The 21,221-nt window shown below is 49.6% G+C and overlaps 1 protein-coding gene across 2 annotated transcripts in view; it reads left to right on the top strand.

The window, feature by feature from the left end:
- COL26A1 (collagen type XXVI alpha 1 chain) overlaps window positions 1-21,221 on the top strand; it is a 182,155-nt gene that overhangs the window by 142,746 nt on the left and 18,188 nt on the right. For both annotated transcript variants that reach the window (XM_039849022.1, XM_039849021.1), the window contains exon 4: window positions 18,783-18,844. In XM_039849022.1, the coding sequence (XP_039704956.1) occupies window positions 18,783-18,844 (62 nt within the window). The remainder of the gene's footprint in view (window positions 1-18,782; window positions 18,845-21,221) is intronic.

The raw sequence follows: 21,221 nt of genomic DNA, 5'->3' as shown, positions 1-21,221 counted from the left end.
AGACATACAGTTGGCCAACAGATATATGAAAAGATGCTCAACATTCCTAGAATGTAAGTTATAAAGAAAATGCAAATCAAAACCACAATGAGATACCACCCCACACCTGTTAGAATGACTATTATCAATAAGACAAGAAACAGCAAGTGTTGGAGAAGATGCGGAGAAAAGGAAACACTCGCACACGGCTGGTGGGAATGTGAACTGGTGCAGCCACTATGGGACACAGTGTGGAGGTTCCTTTAAAAGTTAAGAATGAAGCTACATATGACCCAGCAATCCCTCTTCTGGGGATCTACCCCAAAATTTTGAGAACATTTATTTGTAACAATACATGAACTCCTATGTTCACTGCAGTATTGTTCACATTATTCAAGACATGGAAACAACCTGAGTGTCCATCAGTGGATGATTGGCTAAAGAAGATGTGATACACATAACACACACACACACACACACACACACACACACACACACACACAATGGAACAACACTACTTAGCCATAAAAAAGATGAAATATTGCCATTTGTGACAACATGGATGGAGCTTGAGAGTATCATGCTGAGTGGAATAAGTCAGACAGAAAAGGACAAGAACCATATGATTTCACTTATGTGAGATAGAAAACAGAGAGCAACAAAAGAACAAACGAAACAAACAAACAAACTCATAGAAACAGACACAGAAGTGTGGTTACCAGAGGGGAAGGGGGTGGAGAGAAGACAAAGAGGGGAACAGAGGTAAAATATAGGGTGGTGGAAGGAGACCAGACTTCAGGTGGTGAGCACGCACTGGAGTGTATAGATGTGGTATTATAAAGTTGTAATCTGAAATTTATATAATGTTATTAGCCAATGTTACCTCAACAAATTTAATAAAAAATAAAATATTAGCTGTTCAAATCTGGCGACACACAAAAAAAGTAATAGATCATGACCAGAGTTTAGAGGATCGATTCATGTAATTCAGCTCATTTACAGTTTAAGAGATAAAAGTCAACACTGTTCATGATGAAAACTGCAAATTTGGTAGAGGAAGGAACCTCTGGCTGCATAGATCCCAGCTACTAATCCCACATATTATTGCATTAGCCTGAGTGAGAAGTTAGAAGTGTCCCTTTAAATTCATGAATGGGATTCAGAGATAGCTATTACGACTTCACAAAATATCTCAAGGTAAAGGTATAAAAGGTAAATATATTGGAAAACTTCTGTAGCGACCAAAGGCCGTGTTAACAAGCCAAAAACGTAAGCCACAGACTGGGAGGAGATAGTTGCAATGCGTAAAATTGACAACAGGTTGGTATCAGAAATACAGAAAGAGCATCTGAGAATCCATATGAAAAAGAACAGTCCAATAGAAAAATGGGTCAAGAACAGGCATTTCATGAGGTGGGGCCGAAGTGGAGGGAGAAATGGTTCAAAAACCTATGAAAAGACGTTCAGCCTCATTAGCAATGTGGAAAATGCAAATTCAAACCACAATGAGATAGCATTTCATACCCACCAGATTGGCTGATTTTGCAGTCTTTGATGGCTGCCTCTGGGGTTCTGGGGGGCTCCCAGGTACAATCTAGGGGTGGTGTTGTTGGAGGATACAGGGGACCAGATGTCCCTCCATTAGGGCGGCGCATTCCTGACTCCTGTTGCCCTTCGGGACTTGGCTACAGCTGGGACAGTGAGCAGTCCTACCCCAGTCCCTCCCACCCCACCCTGTACCCCACCCCAGGCCCTCGGGATCTGCCAGACTGCTTCCTTGGATCTGCTGGTGTCAAGGCCCCCCCGTTCCAAGATGCCAGATGTGCCTCTGGCTGCAGTGCCTGGGTCTAGTATGCACAGCTGGGGGATAGGAGGAGTAGGGAACTGAGGGTAATGGGATCAGACCACCTCCTTACACTGGACAGATCTCCCCATGAGAATCTGCACCCCCAACCTCCCTGCCACCATATCCCTAAAGTTTAGAGAGGCTGAAGAGAGAATACGGGGGCTCTCCAACCCCCACATGCTCCAACCCAGCTGTGAGCAGGGAGCAGGCACCAGATGCAGAGGCCAGGCTGTGGCTGTCCTCCACCTCCCCTGCAAGGGCTTTTCTTCTAGCCTGACCCTTCTCTCATCTGCCACTCGGTGAGTCCAGTTAGGTTCTCAGAAGCCTAGAACAGGACCACTGGGGACACCAGCCCTGTTCATGAAGCAGAAGCTTCTGCTGCTCCAGACCAGTGTCTGGGTGCTGGAAAACACGACCAACAGCAGCCCAAACCCACTAATTGTACCTAGTGCCTGGGCAGAGGGCTTCCTCTCCCTTTCACTGAGCCTACACAGAGATGGAGCTGCTGACTAAGGATTGGCATTTCTGGTTCCCAGACCACCTTTCACCTTTCTGGGCTAGATGATCTCTCATTCCTCCTTAAATGTGGGAATAATATTGTCTTCTTAGGTTCTTCTGGCAGGAGAGGGAGATGGGAGAGTCCTTTGTAAAAGTTGTGCCCTCAGTGGTAGTGTATGAACTTATTCTCACTATGGTGTAAATGACTGAGGGGGAGTCACTTGAGATATTTTGTGAAGTCATAATGAAGTGTCCACTCCAGGAGGTTGAAAAGGCTGCTGGATGCATGCCCAGAACTGAGTTTTAGCCCTGACTCAGCCACTCCTCAAATGTGTGACTGTGGCTATGAGCCACTTACCACTCCAGAACTGTTTTCTAAACTATAAAAAGAAAGGGCTAATGAGAGAGCTCTAAGAGCCTTCCAGTCTCTACAATTGTATGGGAGATTCGTTTTCTAATATGAGAGTACAAAGAACAGCTGCCCTGTCTCAGACATACACTCCATGCTAATCCTGCTTTCTCTCTAACCAGTTCAGGGCCAGAGAAGGTGGCCTTGATATCCTTGTCTTCTGGGCAAAGCAACTGAAGTTCAGGAAGTTAAGTAACTTCCCCAAGGTCACACTGCTAGTCGTGGGGGAAGAGCCCAGGAGGTGATTAAGCCTTAAGCTATTAGGCAACTGCTGTAAATCCTGCACAAATACCTTCGTGTTGTTCAAATTGTTTTAAACTGTTCTGGGGGGTGGATGGAAGTGTCTCTAAGAAAGAACCAGATTGTGTTTGAGTGATCCTCCTGGCTGGAAAATGCAGTCAATTAGTAGAAAGAGCCATCCTCAGTGAGGGTCTGTGCCTGGTGAGAGGAAGGATCCCATAAAGTGGCCCTTTAGTTGCCATGGCAACCTCCTCCTGCTGGGAAAGATAAGGTCCAGATTTGCACCTGAGAGTCGGGAGTCTCTTCACCTTGCCCACTCTTCCCTGGCCTCCTCCCACTGTGTCACAGGCAACCAGGGGCCTGGGCTCCAGCTAGACCTACTCTGGCTACAAGGGGTAGAGGGGGCAGCTAACCAGTGCATGGTGACCCCTAAGGGGAGGATGTACAGGCAAAGGGGCAGGCCATGTCCAGAAGTATTGTAAGTGCCAGACGCTGCCAGACTGTCCAATGCCACGAAGCAGGTAGCTTCTGTGTGGGCACCACACCCCCTCTAGATGTGGGACAGGCCTCATCACATGGCACTCCCATGGGTGTCAGAACCGGGAGTGGGAGCACTGAGACCTGCCCACCTCTTGCCCGCCTTGAGCCCAGGGGCAGGAGGTAGGTAGCTGAATGGTGCCTCTGGGTTCCTTCTTATTGATCTGGGTCCCAGAAGCAATTGTGTGTGAGAAAAAGACTTCTTCCTTTTAAAAGTAACTTTTAAGAACTGCTCCTCTGAGCCCTTCTCCAGCGTGAGGTCAGGCCAGTAGTCCTTGTAGCCTGGGATTTGGTCTCTGATAGAGAACTTGAGAAGTCCAGTGTCAAAGGAAGCACTCCACACTCACCTCCCAGCTCCCCTAAACAATCATTATGAGGCATATGGCCCCATGAGGGAACGAAGGCCTTTCCCGGAGCCCAGCTGAACCATGAATTAAAGTCGAAGCCACCTTTGGCCTTCACCTTGCTTTGGGAGGAGTAAGGGACCTCGAGAAGGGAAGGGACCTACCCAGGTGCCTGCAGAGAAAGGTGCAGAGTGGCTCCCCAGGCCTCCTTCCTCTTTCCCCGGGCTCCTCTGCTGCCCCATCCAATTCTACCATGAGGGGTGGGCCCAGAGACTTTGTCTTTAGTTCTTAAAATTCTACTACCATTTCTTTTTGAAAGCCCAATGACCAAAGAGACACTTCCCCCTACTTGCTCTTTTTGAGCACCTCATCTGTTTCCCCAAGAGAGCTCACTGCTCCCTCCTGGCCCTTGACCAGCACTGTGGGGGCAGTGGAGGGGTACCCTAGACCTAGGACTGTGGATGTTCCTCACAGCCCCCCTGGGGTCTGGAAGGCCCCAGCAGAGTCAGCAGCCCCCTCCATTGTCTGGAGGCCCCCTAGTCAGCCAGCTTTGCTATATTGTCCTTGAACTTTGACCTTGGGCTTGGAGTCCCATTAAAAGCGATTCTTTCCCAGTGACACAGAGTGATGGCAGCACCAACTCCACATGTCCAAGTGGGTCAAGAATCACAGTGCTCATCTTCCTTGGCTGAGCTTGGTGTCATCTTCCAGGCCCAGGAAAGGCCGCCTGCCAGCTTCGTGGGATCCTGGAGATAGTTATGATTTCTCTTTGGATGAGGAAAAAAGAGTAAGAGTGCTTCAAACGATAACTTCAGATTAACAACATGGACCTCAGAAATCCAAGAGAAGCAGCCGAATCACTGAACCTTGAAAGATAAAACGTACACAGAGATGATACCCCCAGATTCTCGCCTCCCAAATGGCTTCAGAGACTGGATCACTTATTTCTGTTGTGATAAAATCCCCTTCAAGTCCTGAGGGACATTTGGAAGACTTGAAATCCTCCCCTGAGCAAATTGTAGCACAGCTGCCTTTATCCATGCTCCCGCCAGCCATGGGGATCCCACTCTGTCCCCAGCTAAGAGCCCTGAAGTACTTTATCCTGCAGGGGTAGAAGCCCAGAGGCGCCACTCAGCTACCTCCTGCCCCTGGGCTCAAGGTGGGCAAGAGGTGGGCAGGTCTCAGTGCCCTTACCCCTGGTTCTCAGACACCCACGAGAGTGGCATGTGACGAAGCCTGTCCCACATCTAGAGGGGGTGTGGTACCCACACAGAAGCTACCTGCTTTGTGACATTCGACAGTCTGGCAGCATCTGGCACTTACATACATCTAGGCATGGCCTGCCCCCTTCCGTGTACACCCTCCCCTCAGGGGTCACCATATACCAGTCACCACTCCACACTCATGCCATTGATTTCTGGGGACTTCTCTCAGCCATGCCAGTCTGAAGGAAAATCACTCCACACACTGTCTGGAACAGTGCCAATGAGAAATATATTGAGATAAACTCGCCTGCCATAACTGGCTATAACTTACCTGTCCAGAGGTGAGTTATACTTACATTCAGGCAACCTAACCTGTCAGGCAGGTGATGCAGCCTTTTTAGACATTTTAGGATGGTACTTTTTAGGTAAGTTTCTCTCCAAAATGGTCCAAATACAGAAGAATCTCCTGGACAGAGGGCCTGCTCTTTGTCGCTTAGAGCCATGGAGAATCCTGAGGGCCCTGTGTTCTCCCCGCCGGTGCTGTCCAGCTTGCCCTAGCCAGGTGTTTTTGTTGGGCTTGCCCCAGGAGCATGGCCCGAGACCCTCAGGCCCTCCTGAGGGCTACTGGATGCCGCAGCAGCTTCTCTGCCGAGCACAGACACAGGGAGAGCTTGTCCCGTCCCCACGCACTCTCCCTGGGCAAATAGCAGGGACCGAAGGCCAGGGCCTACTTTTCAAAGGCCAGTGGCAAAGGCCTGGACCGTGCCACCCAGCTACACAGGGCAGAGACCATTGTTCCATTTTATCATGGAGGAAAGCTGAGAACCCACTGATAGAGAGCAGATAAACTGAGATGGGAACAGGGTCTCTATTCCTCACCTGGACATTGCCAGCGGGCAGGCAGACCATGGGATGCTTCACAGGGGACCACATTTCACCACAGAATCCTAAGAACGAGCTGCTGTGATGTGATCTGTCTGCTTGCAGGAAGCAAAGGCCTGCTCCTTTTCCCACAGGAGACAGAAGAGGAAAGGTGGATGCCCAGCCGATAGACCTTCAGGCTTCAGTTATGGTTACCGACTCAGAGAAGGATGGGCTGACAGGGTCATGAGACAGCATCAAGTCCATCCCTGAACCTGATGGATGGGAAACTAAGGCCCAGAGAGGGCTGCAACATGCCTGAGGGTACACAGCACTGTCCCCAGTGCCCAACCTCACTCCCAGTCCATCAGAAGGTAGATGCTCACAGAGCAGGGGATTGGTCCTCTAGCCTCGGTAGCTGATGGTGCCACCAATAGCCTCTTATGGCTCACTTGGGTTCCTTTTTTTTCCCTTGAAAAAAGGATTTACTGTAACTTCACATTTATAAACATTACATAAATAACTTTTTCTTTTTTAATTTTATTTTTAATTAATTAATTAATATTTTATAGTGACATTGGTTAACGAAATCCAATAAGTTTCAGCTGTACACCGTAACAGTAAGGCATATATATTTACACTGTGTGTTCACCTCCCATAGTTAGATTTCTTTCTGTCACCACATATTTGACCCCTGTTACTCCGTCTACCTCTCCCTCCCCACTTCTCTCTGGTAACCACTAGTCTATAGTCCATGTCCATGAGTCTCTGTTTGTTTGTCCTGTTCATTTGTTGCTTTTAGGTTTATATCCCACATATAAGTGATATCATGTGATTCACTTGGATTCCTTTTGATGGAGATGCTTTGCTGCCCCATGTGACAGAAGACCTCTGGCATTCCCCAGAGGAGCACATAGGTTTTTGTCAAAGCTCTGTGTGACTTGGGAAAGTCCCCTATCCTCTGAGCTGCCTTTTGCACAGTTATAAATTGAGACCATGGATTGTGGGGGATCTCACCAGCCATACAGGTACCAAATGAGGTGAGAGATATGAAAGGGCTTTGTAAAACCATGGGCCTCATGTAAATGAAGAATGTTTCTGAGCTTCTACCCGTGTATCAGGACTAGGACTGGACACACACACACACACACACACACACACACACATACACACGTGCATGTCCACACATATTCTTGCATGTCTGCACTCTGGCATGTGAACATGTGGACTGACCCCTCCTGTATCCCCTATCCTTCAGCCGTGCCCTGACCCTCTAGGAGCCACTGATGCTGCCCCGAGGGCCCTCCCCAGGTACCAGCCCCTCTGCCCTTGTAGCTCCTACCCCATGCCATGGCCAGCCTGGGTTTTTTCTTAGTTGGGCCCAGAGGCTCTTTGGGGGAGAGGGGCAAAGGGAATATGTCAGCCCCATACATCAAAGGGACACAGCTAACTTTGAGGAGGGGTCTCATTTCCTAAAGAAAGGCATTTATTCATTGCTACCGTTTCCCCACAGAAGTCAAGAGCCTTGTGTTTTAGAAAGGTAATGCCATGGTGCCCTCAGCTGGAGCGAGGGGCCAGGATAGCATCTGAAGAAAGGTTGTAGGGTCCCACCCTAGAGCTCGCTGTGCTGGGGTAGGAATTCCAGAGGACAGCAGGGTGGGGACCAGGGCCAGGAGGAAACATCAGGGCAGGACCCCCAGGAGTCCTCTGGGACTTCAGGCCTTTCCGGCAGGCCAGTTCTTAAGGCTGGCTGGGGTGCTAGTCAAAAGCCAAGTGCCACTCACTGACTGCCTCAGTTTAAATCCAGGCTCTGTCACTTACTAACTGTGTGACTTTGAGCAAGCTACCCAACCTCTCTGTGTTTCTGTTTCCTCATCTATGAAGTGGAGATAATAGTCCCTACCACATCGGGTTATTATAGGAATAGATGAATTTACATGAAAAGTAGTGCATTAGCATAGGTCTAGCCCTTCCAACAGTGTCTGGCACATAGTAAGTGCTCCATGAATGTGAGTCGGTGTCTTCTTTTTTTGATCATTATTATGACCTGAATTGCTCCACATGGGCCAGACCCTCTGCTCTTGTGCAATCGGAAGAGGATGTTTCCTCCCTCCTCTCCCATGGTGTCACAAGCCAGAATATAATGAACTTCGGCATCAAAACGTCTTCCTTATCTCTACCTTAAGCCCCTTCCACTTTTTCTGGCCTTGGTGGAAATGGAAAACAGCTGCTCTGCTCAGGGGCTGCAGTACTTCCCATGCACAGTGAGGAAGCTCCCAGCACAGAGCTGCTAGGGTGTGCAGAGACAGATATCCTGGGGCACACACCTCCCCTGGAACAGGAGAGCAGCCCCCTCCGTCCTTCTTGGCCCCCTAGGGTCCTCCAGAGCAGGCTGCCTGAACAATGAGCTGGGGGTCCCCTTCCTGTTCTGCTCATCATCCCAAGGGCAGCACTGCCACCTTTTGAGAGGACTCACAAGCATCTTTGCTGCCCCATGTGACAGGGGAAAGAGCCTCCCCACTCCCCATTTTTTAGAATACAAGAATGGATAAGACATAACCCCTGCTCTCAAGTGGTTCACAGCCCACGAGGAAGAGGGCTACCCATAAAATCATCCCATCCAGGGTGCCAAGTGCCTTAAGCTCGGTGCGAGCACATGGCAGTTGATGGGAAGATGGGTGTCTAAACCTGCCTGGAGGGGAAAAGGAAGGATTCCTGGAGGTAGTAGTGCTTAAGAAGGAGTTAGGGTGGAAGCCATTTCTAAATGAGATAAGATAGGCAAAGGCCAAAGGCTTAGAAGAGTGACAGATGTTCAGAGCATGGTCAGCAGCCCACACTGGTGGGGTTTGGCCTCAGGGCAATGGGGAACATTGGAGGGTGATGTGTCAGATTTGTGGTTCAGAATGAGCAGGAGAACAGTTTGACATGATTTCCCCAAACTGATGGCATCTGGGTACCAGCACCCACATCAAGAAAACATTTTCGTCATCTTAGAAGCCCTCCGCCTTCCTCTTCCAGTAATCACCCTCCCCGGTATGAATGCCAACACCTGAGAGCTGTTTTGCCTGTGTTGGAACTTTCGATAAATGGAATCATAAAGTGTATGCTCTTTGGGTCTGTCATCTCTCACTCAACCTTATCTCTATGAGGTTCATCTACACAGCTGTGTGTGGTTTGTGTATACTTATTACTGTATATTAGTCTATTTTGTGAATATTCAATTTATTTATCCCGTCTGCAATTGATGGGAATTTGGGTTATTTATAATTTTTGGCTATTCTGAGCAATGCTGCTTGAACATTCTTGTACATGGCTTTTGGTGAACATATTTATTCATTTTTGTCAGATTTATATCTTGGGATGGAATTGCTGAGTCACAGAATGGCCTAAACAGCCTTATTGGAAACTGCCAGACGGTTTTTTAAAGCGGTTATTACCATTGACACTGTATGAGAGTTCCAGTGGCTCCCATCCTCTCTAGTACTTGGTATTACTAGTCTTTTTAATTCTAACCATCCTGTTAGGTGTGTGGGAGTATCGCATTGTGGTTTAATTTGCATTTCCTCATATGGCTGAGTTGAGCCCCTCTGCATATGACTGTTGGCCAATCGGATATCTTATTTTGTGGATATATGTTTTCCAGGAATCTACTTCTACTTGGCGATAGGCATTTTCATTGTCTTCGTGGTGTCTTCTGATGAAAAGAAATTCTTACTTTTAATGCAATCCACTTTATCAAAGTTTTCTTTAATATTTATGTGTGTGTGTGTGTGTGTGTGTGTGTGTGTGTGTCCTGTTAAAGAAATCTTTATTCTGAGGTCACCTATGTTTTCTTCTAAAAGTTGTATTATTTTACCTTCTATACTTAGATCTACAGTCCATCTGGAATTGACTTTTATGCGTGGTGTGGGTTAAAGGTCAAGTTATTTTACTTTTCCATTTGGATATTCAATTGATCTAGCACCATTTATTGAAAAGCATGTCCTTTCTCTATTGTACTGCATTTGTGCCTTTTTTATACACTGGGTGATTGTATAAGTGTGAGTCTATTTGTCTTTCTTCGTACCAACAATACAGTGTCTTAATTACTATACTTTTATAATAAGTCTCAATTCTGATAGTATAAGCCTTCCATATTGTTTTCTATTTCTTCTGGATTGCCTTGGGTTTTCTTAGACTTTTGCATTTTCATATGCATTATAGAATCAACCCTCCAACATACACGCCCAGGACACACACACACACACACACACACACACACACACACACAAAGACTTCTGAAAGTTTGAATGGGATTGCATTTACTCTATAGAAAAACCAGGGGTAACATCTTTACAATATTGGGTCTTCTGATCCATTAACATAGTATATCTTTTCCATTTATTTAGATCTTGAATTTGTCTCAATGATGTTTTATAGTTTTCAGTAGATTTATTTCTAGACAATGATACTTTTGTGAATGGTATTTTAAATTTTCATTTTCTATTTGTTTATAACCAATATATAGGAATATGGTTGATTTTTTTTTGGTAAATTGTCAGTATTCTAGTGTCCTTGATAAATTAATTTAATAATTCTAATAATTCCTCTTCAGATTTTGTTGGAGGAAAGAAGCTTTGGGCTGTGGTCCAGCCATGATGCAAGACCCATTGACTCTGAACTCTGGGCTGGATATGGAGGTAGAGAGAGAGGAAGACAGACTTGGCTAGCCAGGTTAGCAGAACCCCTAGGGCCATGATGGGGTGCAGAAGTCAGAGACTTTGTCCATGTGCAGCCATGGTCCAGGCCCTTGTCTTCACGTCACATTTAAAGTTGCTGTCCCGGCCAGGGCAACTAGTTCAGCACACCATGACCTCATGGGAAGGGAAATCTGGCTTCTGATTCTGGCCTTTAATCAACAAGCTGTGTGACCCTGAGTACATTGCCGAACCTCTCTGAATCATCCTCCTCACTTACAAGGAAGGGCAATATGCCAGAGTATTCCAGTAAGTTCCTGATAAACACTGGTGAATTGATTTCACTCACTAGTGTAGCTTTTTTTCTCCATGGGGTATTTCTGAACATTGCCAGAAAGTTCCGTAGTCTGGGGGCTGCTGATGTGGATGCCAGCTATGGGGATGGAGGTAGCTAGTTACCATCATGTTCTGAGGAGCTTTGGTGTAGTCGATCCTTTGGGGATTTGCATTTTTACAGTGAAGACCCCTATGCTAGGCTACTCCTCTCCAAGTAGGAACTCAAGTTACTCTTCAATAAAAGTCTTGGCAGAAGTTCCTGAAAAGTATTGCCTTCTCTGTGATTCCTGATATAGAAAAAGATGGAATTTAATTATTCTGTCCTGTCCATGAGCCCTATGGTTGGGCTTGGCAGGCAGCCACAGATCTATCTGACCAGCAGAGCAATGGGGTTCATTGCTCTGGCATGTGTTGGGGAGCATAGGGGAGGCACATGGCAGCATTCCCAGCCTAACCTTGCCTTCTCCACACTTTCTTTTGGGATATGTGGCTTAGAGAAATCCAACCTGTATGTGATTATCTGGACAAGTTGCTCTCTAGAAGTTAACCGGACACGTGGCTTCCCAGGCACAGTGCACCTTTGCTACCTGTGGGTTTGGGCTCAGGGCACCAGAGGATACCTTAGAGCTGCTGGCTGAACTGGAGACACCTGGACTGGAGAAATCTATAATTATCATGCTTTGGTTACTCCAGGGGTCTGAAGACCCCTGTGGACTTTGGAAATCCAGCCTGTAGCAGGCTTTCTTTTCTCCCAACCATCACCGATCCTCAGAGCTAAATGGATTCCTACCTTTTACAGAAGCTTAAGCAGGGATCTGAGTGAGGTCTATTTGGGCAGGTTGTCAAGGCAAGGTCAGGCAGAATCTCTTCAAGGTGAGGAGTGGGGAGCCAAGAGCAGACACTCTGGCACCTGTTCAAGCTGTGTGCCCTTGGGCTCGAGGATCATTACCATTGGTCTGCTTCTTCCTCTGTAGGTGGGAGGGAAAGCAGGATCCCTCATGGGCTGATGCAAGAATTTCAAGTACATGCTGAACGCTCGCACTGGGTCTGAGTGGGATAGGTTTATGGCGAACACCAGCAATGTTATGTCAAACTTTAAATAGTTTAGTGATTAAGAGCTAAGAGCATGTGCTTCCGGATCAGTTTCTGGCTAGGAGACATTCAAAAGATTTGTCTGACCTCACTGTGCCTCACTTTTTCCATTTTCAAAGTGGGGATAGCAATCTAGTGCCTGCCTCAGGGTTGCTAAGTGGCTTACACAGAAAGAATGGGTGTAAAGGGTTTAGGTGAGGGCCAGACCCAGAGCAAGTGCTCAGCAAATGTTTCGCTGGCAGTTGTCAAGGCTCGGGTCTACCTCCTCAGGAATCCCTCTTGATCTCCCATAGCTGGGATCGGCCCCACCCTGCACAGGAGAGTCACACGGATAGGCACTGCCCCTCAGCATGGTCACTTACATGTACAGAGGCCCTTAAGGATGAAGCCCCTTGTCCCTGGGTCCCTGTCAAGGAGAAAGTGCTTCTGTAGAAGGCATGAAGTACTAAGTAGGATTGCTAAAATTTTGTGTTTTTATTACTAAATCTGACAGCACTATCTTTAAGGCAGCTGAAGCTGAATCATGGAACCCGCCTAAGAGTTCAGGAGCCCCTGCTCTGGTTCATAAATCTAGTTAGGGCCTATTTATAGGTAGGGCCTTGTTTCAGTCAGGTTCTCTAAAGAAGCATTAATAAGGTGTGTGTGTGTGTGTGTGTGTGTGTATCTATATATCTCCGTCTATGTACCTAACTAGCTAGCTAGCTAGCTATCATCTGTCATCTATCTAATCTATCTATATCCATCATCTATCTATCTAGTTAGCTATCTATCTATCTACCATCTATTGAATCTATCTAGCTAGCTAGCTAGCTATCATTTATCTACCTACCTACCTACCTACCTACCTATCTACCTATCGCTATGGATATGTATTAAGGAATTGGCTTACGTAACTGTGAGAGCTGGCAAGTCTTAAGTCTTTAAGGCAAGCCAACAGACTGGAAACTCAGGCAGGATTTGCCCCTGCAGTCTTGAGGCAGAATTCCTACTTCTCTGAGGAACCTCAGTTTTGGCTCTTAAGGCCTTCACCTGGTTGGATGAGGCCCACCCACAGTATCCAGCTTAACCTTTACTTAACGTCAACTGACTGCAGATGTTAACCACATCTACAAAATACCTTCACGGCAGCATCTAGACTAGCGTTTGATCAAACAATGGCATAGACCATGGCTAGGTTGACATAAAATGAACCTTCACAGGCCTTCAGTCTCCTTTCAGCCAACGAGTCTCAAGGGTGCTAATCCTAGGGGGTTATCGGTGTGGGGGACTGGTTCCTCTTGCCCCAGACCAGAAATGTGAGCTTCGGAGCCATTCCCTCATGTGCTTTATGACATGTGTTCACATCGATCTCTTCTGAGAGTGTTACAGTTCTCAAGAGTGGGTCAGGGAGAGAGTGTCAGGCCCTTTTTACAGATAAAGAAACTGAGGCTCAGTGTTCAATGACTTTGCAAAGATAATGGCTTGTTAGTGGAACCATGTCTTTAGATTCTTCTTCACCTTCAGAACAGATGCAAATGTTGCCTTGCAATGCAGGAAATCCCCCAGTGAACCAAGAATGGGTCTTACTGCCTGTGCTGCCTATGGTTAGGTCCTAGACTGAGGGAGGAGACCTGAGGTGGCTCATCTGCCATGAGGCCATGAATTTGGCCAACTCCCTTTCCCTCTCTGGGCCTTGGTTTCCCTACCTGCAAATGATTTTCAGGGTCTTCACCCGCTCTGCTCAGAAGACTAAGAACTATGAACAAAAGACCCTCAAGTGATGCCTGTTTCTTTCATCTATGGATATTTATCAAGAGCCTACTGTGTGCCTGCTAACATGTAGAACCAGAGCCGGGTTCATGCAGAGGGAAACAGAGGCCAACAGCTTCACATGAGCAGGGAGCCACCCTCAGCATGGTAGTGGCTCCAAGGGGAGGAATCACTGAGCCAGGAGCTCAGAGCTGGAGAAGGTGGAAAAGCCAGGGACCCAGGTGCTGGTCACTCCCTGGGAGCCAATGTTAGAAGCTGGGGAAAGGGACCAGGCAGGCAGGTACCACACCTCTGTTCTTCCACCCTACACAGCAACCCTAATAAGGTAGGGATGACTGGCTTCATTTTTAGATCGGAAAGCTGAGCCAAAAGAATAGAACATCACCCAGAAATTTAAGAAAAACAAGGGTAAAACACCCATAATCCTACCACTGCAACTATTTCTTTGCCTCCCCTTTTGGGCTGCCTCCCTGTGTTTGTTTCTATGTATGAGGTAGGGCTGCTTTGTCTCCTGGTCTTAGTAGAGTGGCCTTATGTAGTAGGTGTCCCATGGCGCCCAGCAGCACAGTCTCCCTGGTCACCTGAGCTGGGTGCTCCAGGTGTGTCCCTTGTGTGTCCTCCTGCTATAGTTGAGCCTCAGTTGGTGTTTGCACGTCAGTGGGAAGGAGTGACTTTCGGGCCGATTGGTTGTGAGGACTGGCCATGACTGCAGTGGAGGGGCTGATGTTCAGGGGCTGACCCTACGGAGCAGGATTCACTTTAGCAGGGCTCTGGTGTCTGCCCAGTCTGCCCTTTGGGTGCACCCTAAACTTGAGTGGCCTCAGTCTCTTCAATGGGACAAGAGATAGGCTCAGCTGAGAAACTGAGGCCACTCCAGATCTGCTTGTTCCTGTGGTTCCCTGTGAACATTCACGACCAACCCACCTGCCCTGCTCCCTGTCCCCACAGCATCTGACCCCAGTGACCTCCTTGGAGCTTCCTTCTCCTAACAGGGCCTAGGAGTCTTGGTTAGGGTCAAAGTTCTCAGTGGGATTTTAGGGCTCTCCTCTAGCCAGATCCCGTTGAGTTGGCAACATCTATCCTGCCTGCAGACCCATCTCCAAGACCTCTTACAGAGAGAGCTGGGTCTCTGGGGACAGGACCACCCATCTGCCCTGGTTCCTCCTGTTGGGGTCTTGTGGCCCAAGCCTCAGAGTGGGCCACTCTGCCTCTTTAGATGCCTATTCAGTAGCCAACACCTACTCTATGGACGAAGCTCCTCTCAGGAGCCAGGCTTTGGGATTTCAGCCTCGTTTTGGAGGCAGGTCCTGAATTCTGGGTGCAGGGCCATCACTAGTCGCAGTGCTGGCTAAAGGCAAATGGCAGGTGGCTTGGCAACTACCATCTTGCTATGGGTGGACAGAACTCAGCAGTAGGAGCCCAAGGGTGAGGGTACAGGTGGCAGGAGAAAGAGTTCAGGACCCTGAGGCCCTTGGAGCTGATCCAATGTAAACTTCTTTTACAGATGAAAAAATTGAGGTGCAGAGAGGTAAAGTGAGGGCCTCTCAAGCCACACAGTCAATTAGGGGCCTCTATAGTTCTCTTTCTATTGACCACACCAAGCAGTAAGTCAGTCAGTCTCTCTCTCTCTCTCTCTCTCTCTCTCTCTCTCTCTCTCTCTCTCTCTCTCTCTCTCATGCACACACACAGACACCCACACCGGTTTGTCTGGCACATTCACATTTCTGATATATACATATTTGCAAAGATTTCCCAACACAGCTTTCTGCATCCGTGTCCTAGATGCTAGGAAATGTGCTGTGGCCAGGCACTTGTGGGCCTTTGTGTGGAGGGGAAGAGTGGCGGGAACGTGGGAATCCGTAGGATCCCAGAAAGTTAGAGTCCTCATCTTAGTGAGGGAGAACCGAGGCCCAGAGCTGGGCGGGCAGGGCCTTGTCCAGCCACCGAGCCAGTCAAACCCATCAGCACCGTTTCCATGTTTCCACCGCTCTATGAATAATTAGGGAAAGTTAAACAAACATAATTTAATTGCCTGTTGATGAAAGAATGCCAGGGGAACCATAAAACCTGCCTGGTCTTAGAGTGCCTGCCAGGGCAGGTGGCATGAGGAGGCCAAGCTGGCGGCTTTGCTTCTGCCCGCTGGCTGGGCCTCCCAGGCCTCTCCTCGGCTGGGGAGCTGGACCCCCTGTGCCTGCTGACAGCCAAGCCGCTCCTCACCTGCCAAACAGGGTGCCCGGTGCCAGAGCAAACTAGGCCCAGGCCCAGCACACTTTCCAGAAATAGTTTTCTGTGAGAGCCCCAGGCTCCCCTCCCTCCGCTGACCTTCCCCCCTGCAGGGGGTCCTGTAAGTTGCCTCAGACCCTGGAAACACTCTGCTCAAGGCCCCTAAATGCCACTAGAATGTTCCCTGCATGGGGCCGGGGCTCTAATTTAAACTCACTTGGTTCATTCTCCTCTGGTCCTTTCTGCTGCCCTCAGGGTGGGGTGGTAAACTCCCAGTGTGGCCTGGGTCGGGGAGCTGAGTTCAGCAGGCCGGTCTTCCTCCCGAGTCAGAGCCTGTTCCCATAAGACATGGCTGCTCAGGAGGGTTCATGGTCTTTTGCTCCAAGGGCAGGCACCCCCATTCATAGTCCCGCTGCTCACCGGGTCAGTAATAGCACAGGGTCACTAAGGGGCTCATGAGCAGCCTCCTTGGCTTCAGGTGGATGAGAGGGTGGTGGGTGGGGAGATGGATAGAAGGATGGGGAGAGTGTGTGGGTAGATGGGTGGGTGGATGGACAAAGGCAACTCTGTTGGATCTCTGTCTTCCCCTACTTTCAAAGGCCCAGGAATTCTGAAACACTGGGCTGTCTGTATTTAAGAGGTAGTCACTAAAGTCCCCTCCGGCTCTTTCCTTGTGCTTGGCTTTGTTTGCTGGGGCACTTTAGAGACCCAGCTATTTCACCAGGGGGCCGTCCCCCAATGTCAGTGCCTCAGGTGAGTCCCATGTCCAAGGAGGACCTGTCCCCTCTCCTGCCTGGGGCTGTCCCAGCTGGAGGAAGCAGGAAGCCTGGAGGCTCTGATCTCCGTTGCTTTGAAGAGTCTGCACCTTGGTCCAAGGGTTTCATTCACTGGCAGCACTCATCTGCTGAGCATTCTCCTCTGCCCTTCTCTTTGCTCTGTGGTTTGCATGTTTGCATTTCTTTACCATCGCTTTCCTAGGAGAAACTAGAGGGAACCGAGTGTGTTCAGTCCCCCATGCTTAACCAGAAAACCACCCCCTCTCTGGCCGGTCTTTGTGAGGTCCTGCCCTAAGCCAGAGTTAGACAACTGTATACATTCTTCTAGTTGTTTTATTTAAAGTTTCAGTGTTTATACCTCAGTCTTTAATCTGTTTTATGTGTTGAGGTTACTGACAAGGTTTATTGGGGTGGGGGGAGTTCTATTCCTAAAAAAAATGCTTATAAACCACTGACTGGGCCCAGCCCAGGGGAGTAGAGAGGGAGGTGAGGGTGAACGGGGCCTCTGCCGCCCACGTAGTAGGCCTTATAAACCCAGGCAGGGCTGGTAAGCAGAAAAAAGTGGATTTCAGGCGCCCTGGCCCTGAGCCTGGGCATCCCTGGAAAGACACAGTCTGAAACACCTAGTCCCACAGCCCAGAGATCCCTGGCTGTTCCTCCACACCCACCCGCCCACCCTGACCCCACTGCATATCTCACAGAGTGATCGCCATTTTAGAAGAGGGGCATTAGCAAGGTGATTTGCATTCAGTGACAAAGATGGGGTACTTTTCCAAAGACAGGAGGGGCTCATGATGTGGGGCCTATGGAACCTGCTGGTGGGCAGGCGGACTTCACTGAGGCCAAGGGGCCTCTGCACACCAAGTGAAACCTACTGAGTTATTCAGACTCCTCTCATGCGTCTGTGTCTGTTTAACTGGAATGGGGTTACTGTAGGGTTAGGCTTTGAACTGAGTGAGGGATTTAAGCTTCTTTTGACTTCTAGAGCAATAAAAGCTCTTTAGAACAGCTTTGAACCATCTATTTCCTCATTAAAGAGCTCTGGTTCTCTGGGGGAGACAGATGCAAACAGATAATTACAGCCCAGGGAGAAGTGTGCCTCGGGGTTAACCATCACTGGTCTCCTTCGGGCTTCTGGCTTCCAGTCCCTTCCACTCCCACTCACTGTACACTTTGCTGCCTGAGTGAGCTTTTAAAAATGCGGATCTGATCTTGACTTTTACCCCCTCCAGCAGCTGCCCACTGGCCTCAGGAGAGATTCTCTGACCAGAACATCTGTTAAGGCCCAGCACACATCTCCAGAATTGGTGGCCCAAGGGGTGCTGTGATTTGGCCAGACTGTTGGCAGACCCCTGTTCTCAGCCTTGTTCTTCCCTCTGCTAAACCTGCCTCTCTCTGCTTCCTTACCTGGCCAATCACTGTGTATCCCTCAGGCTTCACCTTAGATGCCACTGCCTCCAGGATGCCCTCCCTGACCACACCCCACACACTAGACTAACTTTGGCATCCCCAATGATGTTCTCTTGCACGTTCTGTTCTTTACAGCCCTAGCATAGACCTTACCAGCTTGTGCCTATGTTCCCATCTCCTTCCCCAGACTATAGTTCTCAAAGTCAGGGAGCACATTTCATTTACTATCCATTCACAACTGTCAGATGTCTTTGAACTCATACTTTTTCCAGGTGCTGAGATTCATAGGCAAACAAAATAGACAAAGACTCCTGCCCTCATGAAACAGGCTGACAAGGCATCCAGGTACTGGCTCAGTGCTGGCTCTTTGGTGAATAAATGGATGGTACAATGTGTGTGGATGCTCAGAAAGAAGGTGCGGAGGCTGGGCAGGCTACATGGAAGGTGGGATACTGAGAGTAAGGCCCTGAAGGATGGGTAGGAGTTTTCCAGACATACCAATCAGAGATTTCCCTGCCCGATTCCAGAGGCTGTTCTAGAGGCTGGGCTGCTCTCTCCCCAGGATCTATAGTCCACTCTCACCTGGGCTCTTCTCTTTCAGAATGCATGAACTGTACCCGGCTCAGCGACATGAGTGAGCGGCTGATCACGCTGGAGGCCAAGGTCAGATGGCCTGGGGGCCTGGGCCTGGGGAGCTGGCTGGGAGGAGGGTGCATCAGGTATCTGTAGGCCTGAGCATACTGATCCCAGGGGTTGGGTGCTGCTGGGGCCTAGGTGGCTCTGGGTGACCTCTTCTAGGCTGTGTCAGCCTCCTGAGGTCAGGGAGGGGATTGGGGAGAGCAAGAAATCTGAAGGTCCTGGGTAGCAGTCTAGTCTTGGTGCAGGGAGGCTGGATGCCCAGAAGTTGACTCCTCAGTAGAAAGGAGAGGGAGTGGCTGTTCTCCTAGGGCTGCCGCCCCCCACTCTGGCTCCTCCTCCCACTGTGTGGTGCTGGGCTGGGCACAGAGGAGCAGCTGGAGGAGGAGCCTCCCAGCACCAGCCAGCCCTCGGTATGACTGCAACAGGGAAAGGAGCAGGTCACCCCAGAGTCAGAAGGACTTGATAAAGTATAAGTGTCTGAGAATGGCCCTAGATGGGCACCGGGCAAGAAGAGAGGAAGTAAGTCAGGGAAGGGAAGGATGAGCAAGGTGCAGGTATATTGCCGGGGCAGGTTATCCATGAGGGCCCCTCGGGGAGCCAGTGCAGAGCATGTTGCAGAGCGGGCCTTCAAGGTATGAAGATACTCCCATCCTTCACTGAGTGAGGCATCTGCTCCGTGGTATTATCTGTCACTCTGGCCTGCCCTCAAGCTCATTCACGTGGCCATAGAAAGCCCTTGGCAGGTACAAGTAGGGAGAAAGCAAAGCAGTGGGGGACATAGCTATGCCCCAGCTGGGCCCGTTCTCCTTAGTACCCCATAGGGTCTGAGAGCAGGTGCTGGGTGACTGGCTAAGAGGGGCTGGGCCTAGGGGAGAATAGGCCTCCAATTCTCCACTGAGCAGCTTGGGGCAGCGCCGGGGGTGGGGAGCAGAGGTGGATGTCTCCTGGCTCCAGGGCAAAACCAGCACTGGGAGGCTGGATTTACCTGAGCCTGAGTTAGGGCTCCCAGCTGGGGCAGTTAGTGCAGCCTGGGAGGGGGCATCCTGGCCTTAGGAAGCAGTGCAAGGTGGCCTGCTGGAAGTGAGGGCAGAGCACTAAGGTGAGCTGGGACCCACACAGCAAGAGCCCTGAGAGCAGGCCCAGAGGTCGGGCCCTCAGCCCAGGAAAGCCTGCCAGTCAGGTCCCATCTGCAGACACACACACACACACACACACACACACACACACACACACACTCAGATAGACACCACAGAGACACACACACGAACACACACATACATAAACACGCACAGACAGATACACATGGACAGACACACATACATAGACACAACATACACACAGATACCACACACAGACACACAGATATATACACATAGACACTCTAAAACACACAGACACACATAGACACACACACTTACGTGTACATTCAGCCCTTGCTAACCCTACATTGTCTTTGGCCCTGCCCCCTGCCTTGAAAGCTTGACCACGAGGACACCTGCCCAGGTGGATGGGGGTTGCAGATGATTGTCACTTAGAGTCAGACATACATGTGACCACCCCCCACCAGTTTGGTGATGACCCTCACCAAACTCCCACCTCCTAATCTGTGGAATGGATCAAAGTGCCAGCCCTGTGGGACTGCCGGGCCCCTTGGAGAACTTGGTGGTAAAACCTGGCTTTGGGAACAGGTGTGAGGATCTGTGTTATTATCTATTCCATGTCTCTGTCCCCACCTGACAGATGAAGACACAGCTGCATAGGAGACATCCGTGCAGAGCACATGACATGAAAGCCCCAGGGCTTCCCTTGTCCCTGGCCCCTTCTGTAGGCAGAGGTTCCTCCAGCAACCCAGGCTTCTGTGCACAGGCTGGGGGTGGGGACCTTGTGTCCTCCTGGGGTTCAGTGGCTCTGTGGGGATAGAAGAGTTGGGGATAGAAGGCATCAGGGAGTAGATGCTGCCATGTGGGCCAAGCTAGGGGTAGGGTAGCCTTAGGAGGGATTGGGGGGTCCTGAGGAAGATGCTGGGGCAAACTCTGGCACCTGTGATTTCAGAAAAGACAGGGTCCTAGGCCAGCTGCCTGACGAACATTTTCCAGGCACCTGAAGCCTCCACGTGGTTTGGCAGAGAAGTGGCCCACAGCCTGCCCTGGCCCCAGCCCAGCACCTTGGGGTGTTAAAAGTCACAGCTCTGGGGGAGGACTGGCACAGTGCCAACTGTCCCCACCCACCTGGCCCTCAGCCATGCCCTCCTGCCATGAGCAATTTCTTCCCCAATCCTCCTGGCCCTGATAACTCCCTCCAACTCTGCCCCAGCAGCACAGCCTCAGGCAGGAGGCTGGGGCCAGGCTTGCTCTCTGGTCCTGAGGATTTTGATGCCTTTGGAGTCCTCAGGAGATGGGGC

The sequence above is a fragment of the Pteropus medius genome, unplaced genomic scaffold, assembly GCF_902729225.1.
Source record: "Pteropus medius unplaced genomic scaffold, Ma_sr-lr_union100, whole genome shotgun sequence".
In the NCBI taxonomy this organism is placed as follows: domain Eukaryota; kingdom Metazoa; phylum Chordata; class Mammalia; order Chiroptera; family Pteropodidae; genus Pteropus; species Pteropus medius.
This window is presented reverse-complemented; position numbering and strand designations above follow the sequence as displayed.